Raw genomic sequence first — 26,528 nt, 5'->3', positions numbered from 1 at the left:
GAGAGGGGCGTTTCCAGGAGTGCGAAAGGCGGCTGGGCGGGACTTCCGGTGTCTTCTTAGCATTGGACATTTTGTCGCTTTTTGCTAGGATCTACCGAAGCCGGGGCTTTCGATTGCTCTGTTAGGCCGGAGGTGGAGGGGTCGCCCCCGTTTCACAGAGACTAGTCGGAGGCTCGGCGTTAGCGACGCCCACCGTGGCCCCGCAGCCGCGGCGAGACTTGGGAAGGCCGTGTATGCGTCCCCGTCCTAGACCCGGGCCGCTCCGGGCCCCGCTGCGCACACCGAGTCCGATGGCTGCGGCCGCGCCCGGGGACCGGGCTCAGGTAAACGCTCGTCCCCCGGACCCTCCCCCCACCCAGACCCTAAAGGCTCGAGCCACGGCCGGGTGTCGGACGGGGAGGCGGCGGTGGGCGGGGCCCCCGTGTGCGAGCGCCGGCGTGCTGGCTTGAGGAGCGGGCTCCGGGCCGGGGGGCCTGAGGCGGGAGGAGGCTGGAGGGAGGCCGGAGGGGGCCTGAGGCGGGAGGAGGCTGGAGGGAGGCCGGAGGGGGCCTGAGGCGGGAGGAGGCTGCCCGCAGGGGACAGCGCGTGAGGCGGGGTCGCGCCTTTCCTGAGAAGAAGTACTCATTGTGAGGACTCTGGGAGCTATAGGGGTTTTGAATAGAAGCAGGACTTAATGTGAGTGGGGACTAAAACAGTAGCCACATTTTTCCGCAGAGCAAAACAGATTAGGCTGGGCGTGGACTGTGAATGTGGGTTCTTGGAGACCGGTAAGTCGGCTAGTGCGGCGGACTGCCGAGGGTGTTGATGCTGGGTGAACCAGAGTGGTGCCGGAAGAGAGGGAAGTGGTCAGATTCTGGGTGGATAGAACCAGCGTAGTTACTGCTGCATCAGATGTGGGTGTGATTGAAAGTAAGGAGTGAAAAACCACGTCTTTAATTTTTGCTGTTCTCTTGTTTTTCATGGACGTCTTGAAAGTGGAAATCGTGAAGTCAGTGTAGGGAGGTTTCGGAGGGATCCTAAGTTGAATTTTGGACATGGTTGATTCTGAGATGTCTGGGCTTAGAGGTGTCATATGGGATCTGGGATGGAAGGTGTAGGGTCCTGGGAGAACCGGCTGGGTTGGAGATATCCACAGGGTGAGAATAGTGGTCTGGACAAGGTCAGGGCCTGGAGATGAGATTTAGGGGTAGCAGTCTTAGGTATGTTGTTTTATTTTATTTATTTTTATTTTGAAAGATTTTTAAGTAATCTCTACACCCAACATAGGGCTGGAGCTTACAACCCCAAGATTAAGAGTCGTGTCCGCCACTGACGGAGCCAGCTAGGTGCCCCTTAAGTATGTTATTTTATTTTATTTTTTTATTTTTATTTTTAAAGATTTTATTTATTGATTTGAGAGAGAGAGAATGAGAGATAGCACGAGAGGGAAGAGGGTCAGAGGGAGAAGCAGACTCCCCGCTGAGCGGGGAGCCCGATGCGGGACTCGATCCCAGGACTCCAGGATCATGACCTGAGCCGAAGGCAGTTGCTTAACCAGCTGAGCCACCCAGGCGCCCTAAGTATGTTATTTTAAATGGTCCCTGGTGTGAAAGGGGAGGACTGTCGCTGGAGGGCAAGACGGAGTAGGGGAAAAAGCGTGGGCATTCCTGACACTCTGCACCAGAAGGAAGGAGCCCTGTCATTTGAAAGGGTTCTGGCCAGTGTCTGCATGAAGAGAAGGCTGTAGGGCATGAGGATCCTGGCATGGCATGGTGACCCACCAAGGTTGGGGTTCTGTAGAATGGCTACAGTCTGATGACCTCACCCTCACTTTTGAACAGCCTGTCCTAAAAGAAACACACATTGAAAAGCGCCTCCAGTGCTTGGAGTGATTTCACGTCACTCAGTCTTGCCAGAGACTTAAAATACCTCAATACCATATGATAGATTGTCTCAGCCTCTTTATGTCTTTGACTAAAGTTTTCCATGGACAGACTCACTGGGGTCATCTTGCCTCACAGGAAGTTCCTACCAAAGCATTCCCCTAATACAAGTTGTTCCAACACAAGAGATGTTTCTGCTCACATGCCCTAGATGTGATTTTTATGAGTATAGTGGAGGCAGAACTCCACCTGTAACCATCTTAGCTTGGACTCTTTTTTTTTTAAGATTTTATTTATTTGACAGAGACACAGCAAGAGAGGGAACACAAGCAGGGGGAGTGTGAGAGGGAGAAGCAGGCTTCCCGCTGAGCAGGGAGCCGGATGCGGGGCTCGATGCCAGGACCTTGGTATCATGACCTGAGCCGAAAGCAGCCGCTTAACCAACTGAGCCACCCAGCCGCCCCTCTTTTTTTTCTTTTTTAATTGAAGTATATTGACACACAAAATTACATTAGTTTCAGTGTACAAGACAGGTTTATACATTATTGGCTGGGACTCAAGAAATAGATTAACAAGCGAAAAATAGTTTATTGATGTGTGCAGCACAGGTGGGAGAAACCTAAATCAAAAGTAACTCAAAATGGTGGTTCAGGGTTCCAGTTGATATAGCGTTTCAACAAAGAACAATAAATTCGCAGAGAAATGACAGGAGTGTTAGACTTCCAAGGGCAGCAGACTGTGGGAAGGTAAACACATTGGAGGAAACTAATGTATGATTTGTTTGCAGATTCCTTTGGTGCCAGACTCTGGGCTGGTAAGGATCTAGATCCAGTAAATGGAGAATTTATATCCTGCTTTTGGGCAGAAAAGGGAGATTTTTCTCTGCTGTTTCTTAATTGCCTTCAGCTCAAAATAATTTTTGATAATATAATTTGATAATTATTTTGAAAATAATATATTCTGGGGCGCCTGGGTGGTTCAGTCATTAAGCGTCTGCCTTCGGCTCAGGTCATGATCCCAGGGTCCTGGGATCGAGCCCCACATCGGGCTCCCTGCTCCGCGGGAAGCCTGCTTCTCCCTCTCCCACTCCCCCAGCTTGTGTTCTCTCTCTGGCTGTCTCTCTCTGTCAAATAAATAAATAAAATAAAATAAAATAAAAAAGAAAATAATATATTCTGGTTTCCTTCTTGAACTGCAAAACAGCCAGGGAAAAAAGTTTGCATTATCTAAATTTCTAGATTATTCTCACTTTGTATCCTCTGTCTGATTTTATAAGAGAATTAAACATTAATGTCCTGAAGAATCCATTGTAGATAATGAATTGATTTTTCTTCCATGCATTTAGACTGGTCCTAGGCATGTACCTTCCATGGTTTTTGTTTTGTTTTGTTTTGAAGATTTATTTACTTATTTGTCAGAAAGAGAGAGAGCACACATAAGCAGGGGGAGCAGCAGGCAGAGAGAGAAGCATGCTCCCCACTGAGCAAGGAGGCCAATGTGGGACTCCATCCCAGGACCCTGGGATCATGACCTGAGCCCAGGGCAGACGCTTAACTGATTGAGCCACCCAGGCATCCCCTTCCATGAGGTTTTTAAGACAATATTCACTGAAATTATTTTATGTAGGAACCAGTTCTCTTATGGAACCCTATTTGTGAAGGTCTGTTTAAGATTATGACCACACCAGGGTTGCGTGGGTGCCTCAGTTGGTTAAGCATTTGCCTTGGGTTCAGGTCATGGGATCAAGCCCCACATGGACTCCCTGCTCAGCGGAGAGCCTGCTTCTCCCTTTTCCTCTGCTGCTCCCCTTGTTTGTGTGCATGCGCTCTCTCTCCCTCTCTCTGCCAAATAAATAAAATCTTAAAAAAAAAAAAAAAAGATTATGACCACACCAATTCCAGTGTGAAGGGGTGGGTTTAACCACACCAAGTTGCAATTCTCTGACCCACCTGGGTATCCTACAGTTCAATTCAAATCTGACACTATTTGGCAGGAAATACTGTGAGATCTCACAGGTTAAGGGTTTAGTCCTGTAAGACTGTCTGCCCTTCCCCTGTCAGACACCAGTCACACATCCATGCTATCACCTGTGTTTCTGACCCAACTGGCTATAAATTGGAGGTTCCAATGACCCCCCCCTTGGGTTTGATTAATATACTAGAGTGGCTCACAGAACTCAGGGAAACATTTTACTTAATAGATTAATGATTTATTATAAAAGGATATAATTCAGAAACAGCCATATGAAGAGATGCATAGGGCAAGGCGTGGGGAAGGGGCACAGAGCTTCCGTACCCTCTCCTGATACACTGCTCTCCCTGAATCTCCACTTGTTCACCAACCCAGAAGCTCTCTGAACCCTGTCCTTTTGGGGTTTTGTGGAGGCTTCATTATATGGGCATGATTGATTAAATCCTCAGCAATTAGTGATTGATTAAACTCAGTCTCCAACCATCAGCTCTCTCCAGAGGTCTGGGGGTAGGACTAAAAGTTCCAACCCTCCAATCATGTGGTTGGTTCTCCTGGCAACCAGCCCTCATCCTTAGATGCCTTCCCAAAGTCACTTCATTAAGAAATCTTTTCTCTCATCACTTAGGAAATACCAACGGTTTTAGGAGCTCTGTGCCAGAAACAGGGACAAAGATCAAATACATACTTCTTGTGAATCACAGTATCACATTGACCTAATAAATAACTATATCTATGTTCATAGAGAATTCAGAAAACTTAATCTGTATTGTGACTTTATTTTTGCCTTAGTGAATGTAAGTGTTTAAAAGTTCAGTGATATAAAACCAAGATGAATATCTTGTAAATTTTACATTCTTTTTTTGAATATTATATTCTTTTTTTTTTTTTTTAAAGATTCCACCTATTTATTTGACAGAGAGAGACAGCAAGAGCAGGAACACAAGCAGGGAGAGTGGGAGGGGGAGAAGCAGGCCTCCCGCTGAGCAGGGAGCCCACTGTGGGACTTGATCCCAGGACCCTGGGATCATGACCCGAGCCGAAGGCAGACGCTTAATGACTGAGCCACCCAGGCGCCCTATCATCTTAATATCACCTATATGCTTAATCTTGTTTGATTTATCCCTTTCTGAGAGAATAGGCAAGAGCAAGTAATTTATACATTTGGTACCCACAATTCTTTTCAGTTTTTTACTTTAAATATTTTATATATTTGAATTATAAAAAAAGATTGTCAGACTATTAAATGTATACGCAAACTTTATACAGTCTAATAAATGATCCTTCATTACAAAAATAGAGAAAAACTAAAAAGAAGAATGGAATGAAGTAAGACAAAAATACTAATAAGAGGGTTGGAGTGATAATATTAATATGAGAAATTGTCAGCTTCAGAAAGTAATATTACCAAAGATAACATAGGGACATTTAAAATATTAGATAAGTAATTTAATCAAGAAAATGTAAGAATGCTAAATATTTGTACATAAGAATAAGCCTTCAAAAGTTCTTTTAAAATATTTTTTCTATTTTAACTTTTTTTCTAAAGATTTATTTGAGGGGCGCCTGGGTGGCTCAGTCGTTAAGCGTCCACCTTCGGCTCAGGTCACGATCGAGCTCCACATTGGGCTCCCTGCTCCGCAGAAGCCTGCTTCTCCCTCTTCCACTCCCCCTGCTTGTGTTCCCTCTCTTGCTGTCTCTCTCTCTCTCTCTGTCAAATAAATAAATAATCTTTAAAAAAAAAAAAGATTTATTTGGGGGGTAGAGAGAGAAAGCACACACAAGTGGGAGAGATAGAGGGAGAGAGAATCTCAAGCAAACTGTGCTGAGTATGGAGCCTGACTTGGGGCTTGATCCCTTGACCCCGAGTTCACGACCTGAATGGAAACCAAGAGTCAGAGGCTTAACTGACTGTGTCACCCAGGTGCCCCTTAATTTTATTATTCTTTTAAGTAATCTCCACATCCAAAGTGGGCTTGAACTCAAAACCCTGAGATCAAGGGTCGTGTGGTCTACCAACTGAGCCAGCCAGCAGCCCCCCCAAATGATTTTAATAATTAATAGAATAGACACAAAAACAGTAAGGATATAGAAGACACCACCAATATCATCAGCTAACTTGATTCAATAAATATGCCTAAAACATTGCTCCATATTACAGCAGAATGCACATTCTTTTCAACTACACATGGAATATTCACCAAGATAAACTATATGCTGGGACATAAAATAAATTTCAGTAAGTTTTAAAATCAAATTAATATAGAATGTATTCTCTAAAACATAAAAACCACAGACATTTAAATTTTACAGAACACTTATCAAAAAGTAAAAGAAGACATAAGGGAAACCAATAGAAGATAAACTGGGAGCATAATTTTGTAAAATAGGCAAGGATGATTTAAATATAGCATTAAAAAATAAAATATATGGAAAATGGATAAAGATTGCTATTAGAATTCAAGACTTCTATTTCATAAAGCTCATGGCAGCCAAAATTTAGAGTTAAGAAAGATTGAGAGAGGTTTTTCTTTTGGGGAAGATGGCAGAGTAGGAGGGCGCCTGGGTGGCTCAGTTGGTTAAGCAACTGCCTTCGGCTCAGGTCATGATCCTGGAGTCCCGGGATCGAGTCCCACATCGGGCTCCCTGCTCAGCAGGGGGTCTGCTTCTCCCTCTGACCCTCTTCCCTCTCATGCTCTCTGTCTCTCATTCTCTCTCTCAAATAAATAAATAAAATCTTTAAAAAAAAAAAGATGGCAGAGTAGGAGGATCGTAAGGTCACCTTGTCCCATGGATACTCCTAGGTAATGTACACTTCAGTGTAAATAAACCAGAAAATGACCCAGAGACTGGTAGAACAGACTCTGCGCAGGTAAATGTGGAGAAGAGGCCACATCCTCTCCCACAAGGCAGAGACATGATAGGGAACCAAACTGACCTACAAGACTATCTGTGGAAGGGAAGGACACTGTTGGCACAGAGAAGGGAGAGGAGCAGACCCGATACCAGGCACCCAGGGCACCAGGAACCCACACTGGGAAAACTAATACCCATAATATTTGGCTTTGAAAACCAGAAGGGCTTAACTTCTTGAGTTCTTAAAATCAGGGTTGCCTAACACCTGGAACTTTAAAAATCGGTGGCTTGGAGGGTGATAGGAAACTGAGTCCCTGACCTTAAAGAGACAGCATAAAAACAGCCCCACTGAGATACAGCATAGATGCAGCAGTTTTGGGAAAAATGCCTGATATATACTGAAAGGAGATTTATTTGCTGGTTTCAAAACATGTGCTGGATCTAAAAAAAAAAAATGTCAGATGCCATTTCCTTCCCCTGTACCCCTAGGCTAGATACATGGACACCTGCAGGAACCATTGCAGAATGAACTCTCTTCACCTAGCTTGCCATTGGCACGCCCCACCCTCTCTAATCCAGCCTCACGAGTCCATCCAAAGTGGCTGTAGGTCCCCTGCCACAGCAGACCAGTGAAAACGCAGCTAATACCATATGTGTCATGCTCTCCTGGACGCTACTCTGCAGGAGTTCTCTAAAGTGACTTCAGTTCCTCTCCCACAAGCAGAACAGCAGAGACCTTGCTAGCATGCTCACGTTCTACAGCAGACCCACCCCTCCAACACCCCTTCTACAGGACTCTTATCAAAAGAGGTGCCACAAGCGTAGCAGTGTGCAGGCAGTCTGGACAGGGGCTAGCACCACTGCAAAGTGACTTCTGTCCTGGGGAGAAGGGAAGGTAAGCATACACAACAGTTTGCGGCCCCAGCGCTGGGTTGGGGGCAGACATTTGGGCTGATTGCAGGCTACGCCAACCAATGAAAGCCTCTCAGGACAACACAGAGTGTCCTGCTGTTCAGTGTGACTACAGCTCTGGCAAATGCCTGATTTGACTCAACTCAAGCCCAGGGTGGCCCCAGACTGCCCCATTAACAACACAGGGACCAAACCTTGCCCACAACAGGCAGAGAGCCACTGCAGATTACTGAACTGAAGGCAAAAGTGGCTCAGCCACAATGGTAGAGTGCCCATACACACATAGGGGACACCGCTAAAGCACCAGGTTCTGGTGAAAAGGTAACATTGCACTGCAGGGAACTACAGAACCTTTTCCTCATAAGGAATTATTCACGACCAATAAATCAGCCCTAGAAGAAATGTTAAAGGGGACTCTTTAAGCGGAAAGGAAAGACTATAAACAGGAGTAAGAAAATTAGGAAGATCAAAAGCAGTAAAATTAAATATATCTATAAAAATCAGTAGAGGGATTCACAAAAGGATATAAAGTACAACACCATAGACTTAAAATGTGGGGTGGAGGAAGAGGATTAAAGAATGGGTTCAAACTTGTGAGTATCAGCTTAATATAGACTGTTATATGCATAAGATATTATATACAAATCTAATGGAAACCACAAATCAAAAACCAGTAATAGGTATGCAAAAAAGGGACGGGGGAGAAATCTGAGTGTATCGCTAAAGAAAAGCCAGAAAACAGAGCAGAAGGCAAAGGAAGAAAGGAACAGAGAAGAACTACAAAAATAATCACAAAACAAGAAACAAAATGGCAATAAGTACATACATATCAACAATTACTTTGAATGTAAATGGACCATATGCTTCAATCAAAAGACATAGGGTGATGGATTGGGTAAAAAAGCAAGACCCATCTATATACTGCCTACAAGAGACTCATTTATGACCCCCAAATCCATGCAGATTGAAAGGGAAGGGATGGAAAAGCATTCATTGTATAAATGGAAATGAAAAGAAAGCCAGGGTACCAATACTTACGTTGGACAAAATAGGCTTTAAAACAAAGTCTGTGGGCGCCTGGGTGGCTCAGTTGGTTGAGCGACTGCCTTCGGCTCAGGTCATGATCCTGGAGTCCCGGGATCGAGGCCCACATCGGGCTCCCTGTTCAGCAGGGAGTCTGCTTCTCCCTCTGACCCTCTTCCCTCTCGTGCTCTCTATCTCTCATTCTCTCTCTCTCAAATAAATAAATAAAATCTTAAAAAAATAAAACAAAGTCTGTAATGAGAGAAAGAAGGGCACTGTGTAATTATAAAGAGAACAATCCAACAAGAAGATATAATTATTTTAATTAATTATGAACCCAACATGTGAACACTCATATACATAAAGCAGCTAATTACCAAGGGAGTAATTGATAGTAATATAATAATAGTAGGGGACATTAACACCCTAATTACATCGATGGACAGATCATCCAAACAAAGTCAACAAGGAAACAGTGACATTGAATGACACGTTGGACCAGATACATCTAACATATATTCAGAACATTCCATTCGGAAACAACAGAATATACATTCTGCTCAATTGCATGTGGAACGTTATCCGGAATAGATCATGCTAGGCTACAAAACAAGTCTCAACGAATTCAAAAAGATTAAAGTCATACCATGCATCTTTTCTGACCACAGTGCTATGAAACTAGAAATAAATCACAAGAAAAAACTTGTAAAGAAGACAAATACAAGAACACAAATTCAGAAAAAATCTGTAAAGCCACAAATGGTGGCTCAGATTGTTGAGCGTCTGCCTTCGACTCAGGTCATGATCTCCACATCCTGGGACTGAGCCCCACATCAGGCTCCCAGCTTAGCAAGGAGTCTGCTTCTCCCTCTCCCTCTGCCTCTCCCCCCTGCTTGTGCTCTCTCTGTTTCTCTCTCTCAGATGAATAAATGAAATCTTTAAAAAAAAAAAAAACATATACATGGAGGTTAAATAACACCCTACTAAACAATGTTATTCAACCAAGAAATCAAAGAAATAACAAAATACATGAAGACAAATGAAAATGAAAACAACAGTCTGGGGCGCCTGGGTGGCTCAGTTGGTTAAGTGACTGCCTTCGGCTCAGGTCATGATCCTGGAGTCCCAGGATCGAGTCCCACATCAGGCTCCCTGCTCAGCGGGGAGTCTGCTTCTCCTCTGACCTTCCCCCATCTCATGATCTCTCTCTTTCTATCTCATTCTCTCTCTCAAATAAATAAATAAATCTTTAAAAAAAAAAAAGAAAATGAAAACACAACAGTCCAAAATCTTTGAGATGCAGCAAAAGCCGTCCTAACTGGGAATTTTATAGCAATACAGGCCTACCTCAGGCAGCAAGAAAAATCTCAAACAACCTAACCTTACACCTAAAGGAGCTAGAAAAAGAACAAATGGAACCCCAAACCAGTAGAAGAAAAGAAATGATAAAAATTAGAGCAGGAATACAATAGAAATTAAAAATAGAACAGATCAATGAAATCAGGAGCTGCTGCTTTGAAAAGACGAACAGAACTGATAAACCTTTAGCTACACTGATCAAAAATCAAATTAAAAATTAAAAAGAGGACTTAGAATCAAAAATGAAAGAGGAGAAATAACAACCAACACCACAGAAATACAAAAGATTATAGGAATGTGATATTATATGCTAACAAATTGGATAATCTAGAGGAAATGGATAAATTACTAAAATCATACAACCTCCCAAAACTGAATCAGGAAGAAAGAAAATTTGAACCCTCTGATTACCAGCAATAAAACTGAGTCAGTAATCAAAAATCTCCCAACAGGGCACCTGGGTGGCTCAGATGGTTAAGCGTCTGCCTTCGGCTCAAGTCATGATCCCAGGGTCCTGGGATCGAGTCCCGCATCGGGCTCCCTGCTCCTTGGGAGCCTGCTTCTCCCTCTGCTTCTCTCTCTCTCCCCCTCTCTCTCTCCCTCTGTCTGTCATGAATAAATAAATAAAATTAAAAAAAAAAATCTCCCAGCAGGTGTGCCTGGGTGGCTCTGGTCGTGATCCCAGGATTCCAGGATCAGGCCCCATGTTGGGCTCCTTGCTCAGTGGGGAAGCCTGCTTCTCCCTCTCCCTCTGCCTGCCACTCCCCCTGCTTGTGCTCTTTCTCTCTCTGTCTCTCTTTGTCAAATAAATAAATAAAATCTTTTTTAAAAAAATCTCCCAACAAACAAAAGTCTAGGGTCAGAGATGGCTTCTCTGGTGAATTCTACCAAACACTGAAAGAAAAGTTAATACTTACTCTTCTCAAACTATTCAAAAAAGAAAAAGAAAAAAAAAAAAAGAGGAAGGAAAGCTTCCAGATTTATTTTACAAGGCTAGTATTACTCTGGTACCCAAACCAGATAAAGACATTCCAAAACAAAAAACAAAAAACTACAATATTTCTGAACATAGGTGCAAAAATTCTTAAGAAAATGCTAGCAAACTGAATCCAACGAAACATTCAAAAAATCATTGACCATGATCAAATGGGATTTATTCCTGGGATGCAAGGTGGTTCAATATTTGCAAATCAATCTGATACATCATATCAGCAAGAGATAGGATAAAAACCACACGATCCTTTGAATAGATGTAGAAAAAGCATTTGACAAAATACAACATCCACTCAAAAACCCTCAACAAAGTAGATTTAGAAGAAATACACTTCAACATGATAAAGGCCATATATGGAAAACCCACAGCTAACATACTCAATGGTGAAAAACTGGGAGCTTTACCCCTAAGATCATGAGCAAGACAAGGATGTCCACTGTCACCACTTTTATTCATCATAGTATTGGAAGCCCTAACCAAAGCAGTCAGACAACAACAAGAAATAAAAGGCAGCCAAATTGGTAAGGAAGAAGTAAAACTTTCACTATTCGCAGAGGATATGATACTTTATATAGAAAACCCAAAAGATTCCTCCAAAAAACTACTAAACTGATAAATGAATTCAGTAAGTTCACAGGATACAAATCCATTACATTTTCATACACTAATAATGAAGTAACATAAAGAGAAAACAATCACATTTATAATTGCACTAAAAATAACAAAATGCCTAGGGATATACTTAAGGAGGTGAAAGACCTGTACTATGAAAACTATAAAACACTGATGAAAGAAAGTAAAGATGACTAAAACAAAGAGAAAGATTCCATACTCATGGAATGGGAGAATAAATATTGTTAAAATGTCCCTTTTACCTAAAGCAGTCTATACATTTAATGCAGTCCCTATTAAAATACCAACAACAGGGCGCCTGGCTTAGTCATTAAGTGTCTGCCTTCGGCTCAGGTCATGATCCCAGGGTCCTGGGATCGAGCGCCACATCGGGCTCCCTGCTCTGCGGGGAGCCTGCTTCTCCCTCTCCCACTCCACCTGCTTGTGTTCCCTCTCTCACTGTGTCTTTCTCTGTCGAATAAATAACTAAAATCTTTAAAAAAATAAAATACATTTTTCACAGAACTAGAACAAATAATCCTAAAATTTGTATGGAACTATAAAAGACCCCAAGTAGCCAAAGCAATCTTGAAAAAGAAGAAAAAAACTGGAGGTATCACAATCCCAGATTTCAAGATATACTACAAAGCTCTAGTAATCAAAACATGGTACTGGCAGAAAAATAGACACATAGGTCAATAGAACGGAACAGAGAGCTCAGAAATAAGCCCACCACTATATGGTCAATTAATCTTCAAGAAAGGAAGCAAAAAACAAACAGTGAATCATGGAACACTACATCAAAAACAAATGATGTAATATATGGTGATTAACATAACAATAAAAAATTTAAAAAAAAAAGGAAGCAAAAATATCCAAAGAGAAAGTCTCTTCAATAAATGGTGTTGGGAAAACTGGACAGCTATATGCAAAACAATGAAACTGGATCACTTTCTTAACACCATACACAAAAATAAACTCAAAATGGATGAAAGACCTAAGTGGAAGACCTGAAACCATAAAAATCCTAGAAGAGAGCACAGGTAGTAATTTCTCTGACCGGCCATGGCAACATTTTCTAAATATCTCTCCTAATCCAAGGGAAACAAAATATAAACAAAAATAAAATATTGGGACTACATCCAAATAAAAAGGTTTTGCAGAGGGGCGCCTGTGTGGCTCGGTTGAGCGGCTGCCTTCGGCTCAGGTCATGATCTCAGGGTCCTGGGATCGAGCCCCGCATCGGGCTCCCTGCTCGGTGGGAAGCCTGCTTCTCCCTCTCCCACTCCCCCTGCTTGTGTTCCCTCTCTGGCTCTCTCTCTGTCAAATAAATAAATAAAATCTTAAAAAAAAGTTTTTGGAGAGTGAAGAAAACAATCAACCAAACAAAAAGACCACCTAGTGAATGGGAGAAAATCTTTAAAAATGATATATCCTATAAAGGGTTAGTATCTAAAATATATAAAGAACTTACACAACTCAGCACCAAAAACCAAACAATTTAGTTAAAAAATGGGCAGAAGACATGAACAGATATTTCTCCAAAGAAGACATCCAAATGGCCAACAGACCCATCAAAAGATGCTCAAGATCACTCATCATTAGGGAAATGAAAATCAAAACCACATTGAGCTATCACACCTGTCAGAATGGCTAAATTCAAAAACACAAGAAACAAGTGTTGGAAAGGATCCCTTGTGCACTGTTGGTGGTAATGCAAGCTGGCAAGGTGATATATATAATTCATCTCCAAAGGACTGTTACTCAGCCATAAAAAAGAATGAAACTTCGCCACATGGGATAATGTGGTTGGATCTAGAGGGTATAATGCTAAGTGATCATTGGTCAGAGAAACACAAATACCATATGATTTCAATTGTATGTGGAATTTAAGAAAGAAAACAGACAAATGAGGAAAAAGTGAAACAGAAAACAAGACTCTTAAATATAGAGAACAAATGTGGTTACCAGATGGGAGGTGGGTGGGGGATGGGTGGAAAAGCTGAAGGGGATTAAGAGTACATTTATGATGAGCTCTGAGTAGTGTGTAGAATTGTTGAATCATTACATTGTCCACATGAAACTAACATAACACTTTGTTAATTATACTGAAATTTAGGAAAAATGTTGAGAGAGGATATCTCCAATGTCTAAAATGAGGAAGGGATCAACACATAGTCCATACAAAGAAATAGTATGAATCAGAGCAAGAAATAAGACTCTAGTCTAAATGGACAAAATATGAGTGGTCAATGGAAGGGGGGACCCAAGTGGCTATCAGACCTATGAAAATATATACAAACACATTTAAATTTAGGAATTCATACCAAGTACAACTGTCTTTACCAAACACATAATAGAATGTAAAGACAATTCTAAGTCATCTGAAAATTTTACTAGAACTAACCTTATGAATATAGACACAGATAGTACTAAGACTATGTTGTTAACGTTCAGCAGTATATAAAATGTACTATACACCAAAACCAAAAGAGATGTATTCCAGTGATGCCAGGTTGCTTTAATATTAGAAAAACAAAGAATGTTATCTAACATAGTAAGAGCTTAAAGAAGAAAAATATCAATTTGTGCAGAAAAATCACTAGCATAAGTGAATGTAACAGCGCTATGTATAGGTTCTCTCCTTTTACATAAATGTATAAATACACATATAGGAGGTAGATAAAGTTGTGAGTGAACTGTAGTCTATATGTCAACAATGTGTAGAACACAACAATTGATAACGTTTTTACAGATCAGTTCTATAGCATCAGTAAAAGTCTTAGGAATGAATATAATGAAGTATGTTTAAGTTCTTTTATTAACATTCATTTCCATATATTGAAAACTACAAAGTTGTTGTCTGAATATTACTGAAACTTCATTGTTGAAACCTACAAACACTTCTGCTGAGAGAAATTAAAGGTGTCCTAAATAAATGGTATGATATTTTCCATAGAATTCAGTGGCTTCATTTTTTCTCCCTAGAAGTGTACAGTACCCCCTTTGGTCTTCAGTATTAAAGGATATTGTCCTTTCGGACATGGAACCTGGTGAGTGCGAGTCAGGAATTCAGTCTGAGCTTCCATTGAATAGAGAGATCTACCTGAGGCCCAGTTTGCCTCAGGACAGTTGGAGAGGTTTGGGGGGTGAGTTTCTGGTTCCCACAGGAGATGAACACCTGGGACCCTCTGCATCAAGAGTGCAGGTTAAGAGGGTGTGGGTGGTCCGGGGTCACTTTCTTCCATTGTGAAGGGTTTGAAGTGCTGGGAGAATGACCAGAGAATAGCATGTAGTTCCCCAGGCAATAATCCCAACCACCCTGTGTTTTAGATACTGTTATTTCCCCCATGTCAACGATGAAGAAATGGAGGCTTAGAGAGGTGAGGCTTCCTGTCCAAGGAACCATAATCACTAATGGGATTACTTGCTGCAAACCCAGGTAGCTTCCCTCTAGAGCTCAGGCTCTGAAGTCAGATGCCATCTGCCAGATTCCATTGCCAAATTGAACCCAAAACGCTATGTGATTGGTTATAATTCAAGTTCAGCGTTTGTGAATTTGAACATAAGATCTAGAAGAAATGTGCTACAAAATTTGAAATGATGTCCACCTTTAGCTACCATTTAGTCCGAAGGAAAAAATATTTCTTAAATTGTAAATCTTAATCATCTTGCTTAGAAAAACATATCCTTTGTGCAATGGGCTACCCGAAATGTACAAAAGCATTCTGTATGTTTGATAACTTTTTTCTTGGAATAATTTTGAATGTCACAGATTGTACACACTATGCCATCCTGTAAAATTTTTAATCATTCTTGCTAAGGCTACTTGTTGGTCTGGGGTATGTGTATTTGAATTTTCATAGATACTGTCTTTAATTCTGCAAATAGGCAATCTGGACTCACCTTCTACCACGTGGGTACGTGAGAGCCCTGTTTTGTGGTGATGAGGTTCGTATCCAGCGCTAACTGTGTGCCTTATTTTTAGTGCTTTATATATAACATCACCAAGATGTAGGTACTGTTTTTTCTTGCCATTTTAATAAATGGAGCGTTATGTGTGAGGAACATTTAAATATCATCAGAGAGGTCTGCCAGGGAGGTTTTGTCTTCATTTTTCATTTTATATCACGGAGGTGAAACTGTTCTCCTCGTGTCCCGAATTAGGAGGGGTGAGGCACACTTGGGTGGCTCAGTGGATTAAGCGTCTGACTCTTGGTTTTGGCTTAGGTCGTGATCTCAGGGTCCTGGGATTGAGCTCTAGGTTTGGCTCCCCACTCAGCCGGGAGTCTGCTTGTGGATTCTCTCTCTCCCTTTGCCCTTCCACCTGCTCATGCTCTCTCTCTCTCTCTCTCTTTTCGCTCTCTCGGATAAGTAAATAAACCTTTAAAACAATTAGGAAAGGTGAGGCTGAGATATACAAATCCTGAACCTCCAAAATACCCAGGGACAGTTCATTCATGCTTAGGGCATGGGCCACCTGCTGGAGACTTGAAGAGGAGGCATGAAGCGCAAAATGTGGCTTGGGAGCAACTGGCAAGCTCAGCATACCTTAGGCTTTCAATAAATGATTCCTTTGCCTTCCACCTTCTGACCACCCTGGCTTCCTTTCTGAGCCCTGTGGAATTGTGGTTACTACAATACCCAGAAGGCTCTGCAACGTGAGGTGGCAGCTCCCGGCCAGTGATGGCCCAGGAGAGGGAGTCTTCCTGCCAGTGCTTCAGTCACAGCAGGTTTTCCAGAGTCTCTTCTTTGTGGTGGCTATATTGTTTTGTTTTGTTTGTTTGTTTTCAGAGAGGACTGTGTATTGGAAGGCAGGTGGGCCATCCTGGGAGACTTGCTCAAAGAGTTAAGGCAGGATTCCCACAGGCAGAGGGGATAGCTGACTGCTGGAAACTACGGTTATTCAGAGATAATGGAACCCCCCCCCCAAAAGGGCAGGGTTCAAATTAAGTCAAATGGTATGAAAACCTGTGTGCAAGAAATCAGGGGAATTCTAAATTCTGTCTCCCTAACATGACCAAAGCTGTAGCAGGGAAATGTGCACAGAGACTTTTTGAGCTGTGGAAGAGTCATGGGCACTGACTGCTTATGCCTAGCTGCAAGAATGATCCACTTTGGGCGACCCCAGTGGACTCCAGGGACTCTGCGGCCTCTATGCCAACACACAGTCAATGAAGCAGGTGTGAACTGCACTTAGCTGTGCAGCCAGCCTGGGCACCAGTTACCCAAGCTGCTTCCAAATCTATTCCCATCCTGGGAAGAAGGATTCAAGGAAAGGGTTTTAAAATGTGTTACTTCTTCTAAAATCAACATCCTAATAACTTGGTTAAGCCTGTGCAGCTGGTGGAACAGAGGCACCCTTCTGGCCCCTGGCCCTACATGTCAGCAGCAAAGGCCACTGGGCTGATTGTGGCCCACCACACAAAGGTTACTGGTTAAGAGGCAGCAGTGTCAAGGGCATTGTCCCACCCCTACCCCCACCAGAGCTCACATGCTGGAAAAGTCCCATCTTGACCCACACTTTCTTATAGAACCTGCTGTCCTCAGGTTTAGGAGGGGGTCCTGAAATTTCTTTGGTTGGCTCTAGGGATGGGCGATGCTCTTGATGTGAAGGCCACTGATGGCATTCAGAAAGACGAGGAAGGAGGTGGTGAACTTGCACCAAAATGTCAGGGTGAAGCCAGTGAGTGTGACCTGGTTCCAGAGGAGGATCACAACACTCAGGAGCCCCACCCCCACCCCAGACGAGAGGATGAAAGAGGAGGACAGAGCCCACGGTCCACTTGCACCACGAGTGGAGGTCTTCACAGACCGGGGACACCGTGACAAGGTCCAGGCCCAAAATGGCAGCCATTGTGGTGGCTCTTTTGGCTGCTGCTTTTCTTGTGCCTGTGCTGTAAGATTAATATACCTCTATGTGGTATGTTGGTTTCTAGGGGTGTAGAGTGACCAAGGGGAGCACTAGCATCTCCATCTCCAGCCGTCGTGCTGCTACTCTTGTTTTATCTACAGGCTTCAGTGAGGACTGCTAAGCTTATGGCTGTGCGCTCACCTTCCCCCAAATGGAATATTTGTTCCTTTATTCCATCCCCGAAATTGTGTCTCTGCGCCCTGAGGACATGGACTCAGTCCAAGCAAGCAGTTATGTGGAGAGATTCCCCAGTAGGACCCAGAGAGATAAACCCATCCTAGGCAGGTAGAGATGCTTGGAGGTGAGGCTGAGCTGTGTTCAACACACCATGGGTCTCATTCCTTTCTGGTGGAGGCAGCAGAGGGCGAGAATTCTAGCCTAAAATGGTAAGCTCAACCTCTGTCCTGAGGGTGGCGGGAGCCATAGGGAATTTGGAGCGCTCTCAGCAGGCTCCCTCACTGCAGAGTGGAGAAGATTGTGAAGGGCTGGGGTGCTGGTGGAGGCGGGTGTGTGGAAATAAAATAAGCCACCCAAATGAGAACAAGCAAAGGCTATTTATTCAGAGCTTGCTGGTACCATCACTTGCATTTGGCTGAGGCTTAAAGGCAGGCAAGGGAGTGGGAAAGCTGATTGGCCCCAAATTGGAAGCAGGTGCAAAAGTTAGGAACGATGGAAGTTTTTACTGAGTCTTGACCCTCCTGGTCCAGTTGCTGCAGTGGTTGTGGTTTGGCTTCTGCTGGTTGTTGCAAAGGTGGTGGGTCAGAAAACTTATGTATGTTTGTATTCATTCATTTATTTTTTTAACACAATTTTATTTATTTTAATATTTTTAGTTGAAGTCCAGTTGACATATTAGTTTCAGGTGTACAGTATAGTGTCAACCATAAAAATAAAACTGCCAATTATTTTGCCAGCAAGAGATGGGTTTATTTAGGAATCGCAAGAGAACTGCAATCCTGGTCAAGCAAGTTATGGCAAAACCATAGGCAAGTTTCCCAAACAAAGGAGAGGAATATGCTTATTAGGGGAAGGTGGAAGTTGGGAAGGCTCTTAAAAACAAAAAGTCCATTGAAGAAAACTGGGAGTTTGAAGTATAGTTGCTTCTTATGGGCTGGGCTGAGAGCTGTGATCCTCTCTCATTGGCTGGGCTGTTGGGGAATGTGCGAGGAAAGCCTTTCCTCCTTCTGGGATGGGATAGTAGTTTCCATGCGCAAGGTCTGTCTCATATTTGTAGAGGACTGTGAGCGGTAGGGCATATGACAGGTCCCCTTCCCGTACCTCCCAAGTCCATTTTAGTGAGGTTTCCTTGTATTAATTTTCACAATAGTGATTTGACAGTTAAATACATTATGAAATGCTCAGCAAGATGAGTCTAGTCACTATACCAAATTATTACAGTATTATTGACTATATTTCTTACGTTATACTTTTCACCCCCATGACTTATTTGTTTTATAACTGGAAGAATTTTACGTTTATATGTGGTCACACCACAGGAGAACCAAGGGGGAGGCTATGACTATAGTCCCAGGGAGTATTGATGAGCTGTGTCAGAGTGATTGCTGTAAAGGGGGCAGAACAGGTTGTGTTTTCCTTACTTTACTTGGGCCTGTTTTGTGGGCTGCAGTGCATTGCGAGAGGGGAGGTGGGGAGGCAGAGATGACTCAGAGGTGTGAACATGCTGCGGCCACCACCTGAGCCCGGAAGGTCTGTTGTCAAGTGGGTGTTCAGAGGGTTAGGTGGGGTGAGAGGGTCGGACTGTGAGGGCACAGCATGTGTCTAAGAGAGAAAATAATGGCTTCCCAAAGCCATGCATGTTCTAATCCCTTGAGCCTCTGGATATGTTACCTCGTGTGGCAAAAGGGACTTTATGTGTGTGATTAAATTAAGTATATTAACAACATGGAGAGATTATCCGGTGGGCCCAGTGTGGTCGCAGGAGGATGGAGTCCAAGATTTCAGGAAGTAACCAGAGGTCAGAGTGATAGTAATTGCTGGCTCTGAGACGGAGGAAAGGGCAGAGAGTCAAGGAATGCAGGAGGTCTTCAGAAACTGGGAAAGGGAAGGAAACAGATTCTTTTGTAGAACTGCCAGAAGGAACACAATCCTGATCACTTCTTGTTTTTATCCTGGTGAAGCCCATTTTGGATTTATAATCTTTACAACTGTAAGAAGAAAAATTTGTGTTGACTTAAGCCGCAGAGCTGGTAACGATTTGTTAGAGCAGCTATAGGAAACTAATACAGTGTGCAGCGGAGAACCGGAAGAAGGCTGAGGGTACCTGAAATATGCCTGTAGTCCTGGGTGCCTGAGATTGAAGAAAAGGTGCAGATTGGGAGGCCTCCAAGCAGGAATGGGGGCTTTCCTTTGGCACTTGGGGCCACTGGAGGTTTGGGGCAGGATGGGATCCTGGTGGTTTTGCCAAGCGCTCTCTCCATGCTGTGTGCAGAGCGACATGTGAGGAGTCTGGTGTGCTGTCTGTGGTGTGGGTGAGAAGAGTTGTGATGGGTAGCTGAAGCTGTGAGGGAGGGCTGGTCTGAGAAGTGATGTGCACAAGAGGAGTCAGTGGGAACTGATGGTCCTGCAGCCCCGTTACTCGGGGCTTCTGTGAGAACAGGGAGCCCAGGCGTATGTCTAGGAGGCATGGTTTAGGGCACCCCCGGGGGGATTGGCTGGCAAGTGGGGAAGTGGGTGACCATGACATTGTTGTGGGTAGACAGAGTGAGGATACTCAGTCAAGAGACTTCCTGGACCTTGTTGGCCATGTCATTGCAGGTCTGTGTGATCTCAGAGGATGTGTTTGTGTCCTTCTCCCGGGAAGAATGGATGCTCCTTGATGATTCTCAGAGACTTTTATATCAGGATGTGATGCTGGAAAACTTTGCACTTTTAGCCTCACTGGGTAAGGTCTGCATGCCAATCCCATCTGCTTTCTCTTTTTCTCCAGGGACTGCTCTGTCCTGCCCATGGTCAGATCATAGGTACTGCTTTCTTTCCCGGTTTTCTGGAGTTCGTGCTGTGAGTGCTGGGTTTGTGCTGTATGGAGTGTTCTCATCTCTTAGTGAGCCAGTCCTGAAGCCATGCAGCAAAGGGCTTGGGAGTCACAAGGTGTCGTTTGCCCAGTGGATCCCGTAGTCTTGGTCATTTTGGGGGCTGGTGAATGTCCAGAATTATGGCACCTCTGTGCCTAAAGATCAGCTCCCTTTCGCTAGGGGACATTTTCTGGGGCTTAATTGTACTAGGAGTTACAGGCACTCACATAGTCACTACTTATGGGGACCTTTGTGCAGTTCCTCTAAAACCTTCCTTCAAGGTTTTTTTTTTAATTTTTAAAAGATTTTATTTATTCATTAGAGAGAGAGAGAGCGAGAAAGAGAGCATGAGTGGGGGGAGGGGCAGGAGAGGGAGAGAATCCCAAGCAGACCCCGTGCTGAGCATGGAGCCCAACACGGGGCTCAATCCCATGACCCTGGGATCATGACCTGAGCTGAAACCAAGAGTCAGACGCTCAACCAACTGAGCCACCCAGGCACCCCCGCCACGAGGTTTTTTTTTGGTAATAATTTTTTTTTTTTAACTTACGGAGTGTCATAGGATGTCTTGCTCTGGCCAGTAGTGGTTGCTCACCTGTCCTGTGCCTCTCTTAGGCATTGTATCCTCCAGATCACACTCAGTCGCCCAACTGGAGCAAAAGGAAGACCCCCAGATGGCTGCCCAGGTGGATATGACCCCAGTCTCAGAAAGAGAGGCTCAGAAGGGACCTGGACTTGGTGAGTGGATATGAGGGAAGGGCATCAAACCTAGCGGTACTCACTTTTCACACCAGTGTTCGGCTTCAAGGCTGGTGGCCATCCTTGACACCCGTCCTTCCCCATTCTTGACATTGCAGCTTATCTCCTGTATGCCTTCTAGCCCCTTGCCATCTTCCATCTGCCCGGCACCCAGGCTGCCCCCCCCGCCGCCGCCCCGCTGGGTCTGCATTGTTCTGCAGCTTTGGCGTACACTTAACATGTCATGAGATGCGCACATATCCTTAAATAACCCTTGAGCCCCAGCTACACACTTGTAAGTGGGTCTTCCTGGGCCTGCACGTGCCCTGTCTCGACAGCCAGATACCTACTGGAAGCCATTTGCTGTTCTCTGTTCTCTGTCCACATATACTTGTCCTCAGGAGGCTCCCTTCATTCAGTGACCTTCAGAGACCTGGTCCGCATTGAACCCCTTCCTCAGCCTGTCCCTACCTCTCTTGTCCTGTAAACAGTCCCACTGAGGTATTCCCAGGTGTGTCGTACACACATTAGTGATGGGGTTGCCCCTACCTGGAAGTCTCACATGCATGTCAACGGTACTTCTCTGCTTTCAGGTGGTTGGTGTGCAGTGGAGGATGAGGCTACATCCCCTGAGCAGAGTGTTTCTTTAGAAGGAGGGTCACAAGTCAGGACTCCGGTGGCAGGTCTGAAGCCCCAGCCATGTGACATATCTGGCTCAATATTGAAAGAAATCTTACACCTGACTGAATACCAGGGGGGAGAAGCCAGGTTGGAACCACACACGGGCGGGGCCTGTTGGAAGCACTTCTGGCTCAGTGCAAACGTCCATCAGCACCACACTGCAGAGAAATCCTTCAGAAGAGATGAGGGCAGGGACTCGGTGAACAGCTGCAGATTCTATGTGCCAGAGAAGACCTATACACACAGTGAGGGTAGAAGGGACTTTACAGCCACCTCTGACCTTCATCAGCACCAGGTCCCCCACATTAGGATGAAGTCCCACAAGAACACCAGGCTTGGGGGAGCCCTTCACCCTGGACAGCGGCATCACAAGTGCATCGAATGTGGGAAATTGTTCACCCGCAAAGACACACTTACTCGGCACCGGAGAATCCACACTGGAGAAAGGCCTTATGAGTGCAGCAAATGTGGGAAATTCTTTAGTCAAAGCTGTGACCTTTTTAAACATGAGACCATACACACTGGAGAAAGGCCTTATGAGTGCAGTGAATGTGGGAAATTCTTTAGACAAATCTCTGGCCTGATTGAACACAGGCGAGTTCACACGGGTGAAAGACTCTATCAGTGCAGTAATTGTGGAAAATTCTTTAGTAGTAAGTCTAACCTCATTAGACACCAAGAAGTTCACACAGGAGCAAGGCCTTATGTATGTAGCACATGTGGGAAAGAGTTCAGCCGCAAACACACACTTGTTCTGCACCAGAGGACTCACACTGGAGAAAGGCCTTATGAGTGCAGTGAGTGTGGGAAGGCCTTTAGCCAAAGTTCCCACCTTAATGTACACTGGAGAATTCATAGCAGTGATTATGAGTGCAGCCGATGTGGGAAAGCCTTTAGCTGCATCTCTAAACTCATTCAGCACCAGAAAGTTCACTCTGGAGAAAATCCTTACGAGTGCAGCAGATGTGGGAAAGCCTTTACCCAAAGGCCAAATCTTATTCGGCACTGGAAAGTTCATACTGGAGAACGGCCTTACGTGTGCAGCAAATGTGGGAAAGAGTTTAACCGCAAACACACACTTGTTCTCCATCAGAAGATTCATACTGGAGAAAAGCCTTAATACCACAGCAGATGTGGGGAATCCTTTAGCCAAGGCCCCCAACTTATTGTCCATTTGAGAATTCCTAGCAGTGATTAGGAGTGCAGCAGACATAGGACAGTCTTTCCCCAAGCACCAAACTTTATTCAGCACTGGAAAATCCACACTGGACAAAGGCCTCAGCAGTACAGGGAATGTGCCATCTCCTTGTTGAGCCTAACAGCTCTCTCCAGAGTGAAGCTCTGAGAGTAGGCTTTGTGAGGGAGCCATCATTCCAAAGTGGTACCTCAGACATAGGAACTTCTGCACTGGGGAGGTTCCTTGTGAGTGCCTGGTATGTCAGGTGCTATCAGGAGCTGTGTTGCACATTGTAAACTGCCAAGTCCCTTTGCCAGTGGCAAAAGCCGTCCCACTATGACCATCTGTCAGTCCCACAGTGTGTCAGTCACTCCAGCATGCTTAGGCAGGTAGACCTGTGCTGTCTCCACAGTCCCTAGAAGGAGTCATGATTGGCCTCCATGGCCCATGGGGGGCCTCATTTCCTCCCTTTTGTCTGGGTTAAGCATGGAAAAAATCACACAAGATGGGTTTTCCAGGTAGCTTGCAAAGGTTTATCTTCATGGACTTTTTCATCTTGTGTGATGCTCATTGTGGATGTGTATTGTCTCACGGCCTCCAGCCCTGGAAGCACATGCCTCACCTCACTCATGTTTGTACAATAATAAAGGGGTTATTCTTTGAGCTACTTTTATTTTTTTAAGATTTTATTTATTTATTAGAGAGCCCGAGCGGGGGTGGGGGGCTGCACAGAGGGAGAGGGAGAAGCAGGCTCCCTGCTCGATCTCAGGGTCCTGGGAATCATGACCCGAGTTGAAGGCAGATGCTTAACTGAATGAGCCAAGCAGGTGCCCCTCTTTGAACTACTTTTAATCTGGAAGGTTCTGCTCATTGTGTGTTGAGGACACAGTTGTGTTCTACCAACATGAAAGGATAAAGTTTGTGGGAGTCCCCAGTTTTTCATGTCTCAGAGGGGACACGATGATGGCAGAGAAAAGCTCTCACTCCAGGTTTGGCCTACTTTGCATTGCTACCCAAGGTCTTATGGGAAAGACTTAGGAACTTTGTGAGACCTGTCATGCAGCCTGGGTGCTAGTTTAATTTGTGGGTCCATAAGTAACTATGTGGGGAGGTTTTTGTGACAACCTCCAGTGCATCTGGAAGCAGAATGAGTTTAGTCCCTTGTCCCCATGGAATGTTTCATATCCCCAAGCACTATTAAGAGGAGACTGGCCTCCAGTACCTGGCAAGGACCCTGAATTCAGAATTCAGTAGGTAGACGTCACTGGCTGGAAGACCACAGGAGCCAGGTGGGAACTATGATGGACACAGACACAAAGTGTGATTAATACGGAGTTAGAGAGATTGCAGCACACTAGACAGATGCCCCACGAAAGGCACCTGCTCATAGTATTCCCGTATTATGGCTGAGTAGGATGAGAAGAGTACAGAAATGTTCAGGAGTTCCAGAGCCGTTTCCTGTGGCCAAGATCACTTCCAGGACAAATAACCTAAATATTTGTGGGTTCCCTTAGACTCTAGATGCCTCAGTCAGAACTGTTGCTGCGCTGGCAGGAAAATGGATTGAGAGAAGGGAGATCTGGGATTCCAGGGATGTGGCTTTTGTGACTTACCCAATATTTTTTTTTTAAGATTTTATTTATTTGTCAGAGAGAGAGAGAGAGCACAAGCAGGGGGAGTGGCAGGCAGAGGAAGAAGCAGGTTCCCTACTGAGCAAGGAGCCCAAAGAGGGACTCGATCCCAGGACCCTGGGATCCTGACCTGAGCTGAAGGCAGACGCTCAACTTACTGAGTCACCCAGGCGCCCTGACTTACTCAGTGTTCTTGGTGACTCATATAGAAACAGCTTTCCTGAGTTGCCAATTTATGCTGCCACTGAGGCAGGACCACTCCCAAGGCACGAGGAGAGAGAGATGACGGAGTAAATAGGGTTGCCTATAGGATTTAGTTTGTCTTTTTCCTACTTTCTTAAGGTGGACTGTTATTTGTTTGAAAACTCCCTTCTAATTTAGTCATTTTATAAGTTTCCCTGTAATTACTATGTTAGCAGCATTCCCCACATTTTGATATATTGTGCATTTGTTTCATCTTAAGATAGAATTAGCTTAAAATTGGACTGAAAGAGTTCTAGCTTTATTTCTAGGAGCTTCTGAGTATCTGTCTTTGACACTCTGCTGAGATAAGGGCCATGGGATTTATTATGTGTTGTTTAATATCCAGAAATTTCCTGACCACACCTAGTCCCAGTTTGGTTGCTGATGGTTTCCAACTGGCATAATGGTTAGACAGTCTGGCTTGACTGTGTCACCAGAAAGGCATAAAAACTCCTACTGTAATCTTCTGACTCTCTGGAAGCCAGGGTTCATCACTCACATATTTGTGGCTTAATCTGGGACTGAATCACAGGAGTGTGTGAATAAGAATCTGGGAAGCTGCGTGGATGTTTGACCCCCAATATGGCCCCGCAGTTCTTTCTCTTGCTATGTTACGTCCTTTGCTTTTAAGAAAACCTCACATGAGTATGTTCTGTGAAGTCTTGCAAGTATTTTGAATTACAATATTTGTGAAATGTTTGCAGTTGGTGATAAGGATGGGATATTTAATATAACCCCTGATTTTAATTCAAATAATAATGACTAAGAGGGGAGCGCCTGGCTGGCTCAGTTTGTAGAGCATGTGATTCTTGATCTCAGGATCATGAATTCAAGCCCCACATTGAGTGTGGAGTCTACTTAAAAAAAAATGACTTAGTGCACAGGAAAAAAAGAAGACAAGAGGCTGGTGAGGAAGGATTTTTGGTAATGGGATCCCTGCGTTGCTTATGTACAAGTGCTGCACTCAGAAACAGGAGGAAAACATAAGTGAGAACTGGAGTCTGTAGGTCCATATGCTGAATGGATTGCAAATCAGATACAAGCTGAGGGGATGTCAGCCAAGAATGTGGTTCCTTGGCTGCCCCCGCCCCCCCGCTTCTAGTAAAAATAAAGGCATTGGAGAAGCAGCTAGAGGCTCTTAAAGGTGTAGATTACAGCGTGTGATTCAGTATGAAACCATACCTTCTATCGCCATCCCTCTGAGCCAGCTGATTGACATGGTAAAAGGGGAGACAGTATGATTGAGGCATGATGTTAGGCATCTCTGTTCAGCTCTCTTGAGTGGGTTTTTATTTATTTATTTATTTTTTATTTTTTTTAAGATTTTATTTATTTATTTGAGAGAGAGAATGAGAGAAAGAGAGAGAGCATGAGAGGAGGTTGGGTCAGAGGGAGAAGCAGACTCCCTGCTGAGCAGAGAGCCCGATGCGGGACTCGATCCCGGGACTCCAGGATCATGACCTGAGCCGAAGGCAGTCGCTTAACCAACTGAGCCACCCAGGCGCCCTCTTGAGTGGGTTTTTATA

General features: G+C 44.3%; 1 protein-coding gene across 1 annotated transcript; it reads left to right on the top strand.

Moving 5' to 3' along the window:
* Positions 1-58: 58 nt before the first annotated feature.
* On the top strand, positions 59-26,289 carry ZNF671 (zinc finger protein 671). The gene is made up of 4 exons (XM_025848931.2): positions 59-323; positions 20,276-20,402; positions 21,148-21,270; positions 21,864-26,289. The coding sequence occupies exons 1-4, from the start codon at positions 234-236 to the stop codon at positions 23,069-23,071; spliced, it is 1,548 nt and encodes a 515-aa protein (XP_025704716.1). The 5' UTR covers positions 59-233; the 3' UTR covers positions 23,072-26,289.
* Positions 26,290-26,528: the final 239 nt, after the last annotated feature.

Source organism: Callorhinus ursinus, unplaced genomic scaffold (assembly GCF_003265705.2).
Source record: "Callorhinus ursinus isolate GAN/ISIS: 27379988/994484 unplaced genomic scaffold, GSC_fseal_2.0 scaffold100, whole genome shotgun sequence".
In the NCBI taxonomy this organism is placed as follows: domain Eukaryota; kingdom Metazoa; phylum Chordata; class Mammalia; order Carnivora; family Otariidae; genus Callorhinus; species Callorhinus ursinus.
The sequence above is the reverse complement of the archived record's forward strand: the minus strand, read 5'-3'. Positions and strand labels throughout refer to the sequence as shown.

Excerpts from the sequence above, each read along its gene's own strand:
- ZNF671 (XM_025848931.2), top strand. The coding sequence starts at position 234 with ATGCGTCCCCGTCCTAGACCCGGGCCGCTCCGGGCCCCGCTGCGCACA. Across the intron at positions 20,403-21,147 it reads TGCACTTTTAGCCTCACTGG|GCATTGTATCCTCCAGATCA; the intron begins GTAAGGTCTGCA and ends TGCCTCTCTTAG. Across the intron at positions 21,271-21,863 it reads TCAGAAGGGACCTGGACTTG|GTGGTTGGTGTGCAGTGGAG; the intron begins GTGAGTGGATAT and ends CTCTGCTTTCAG.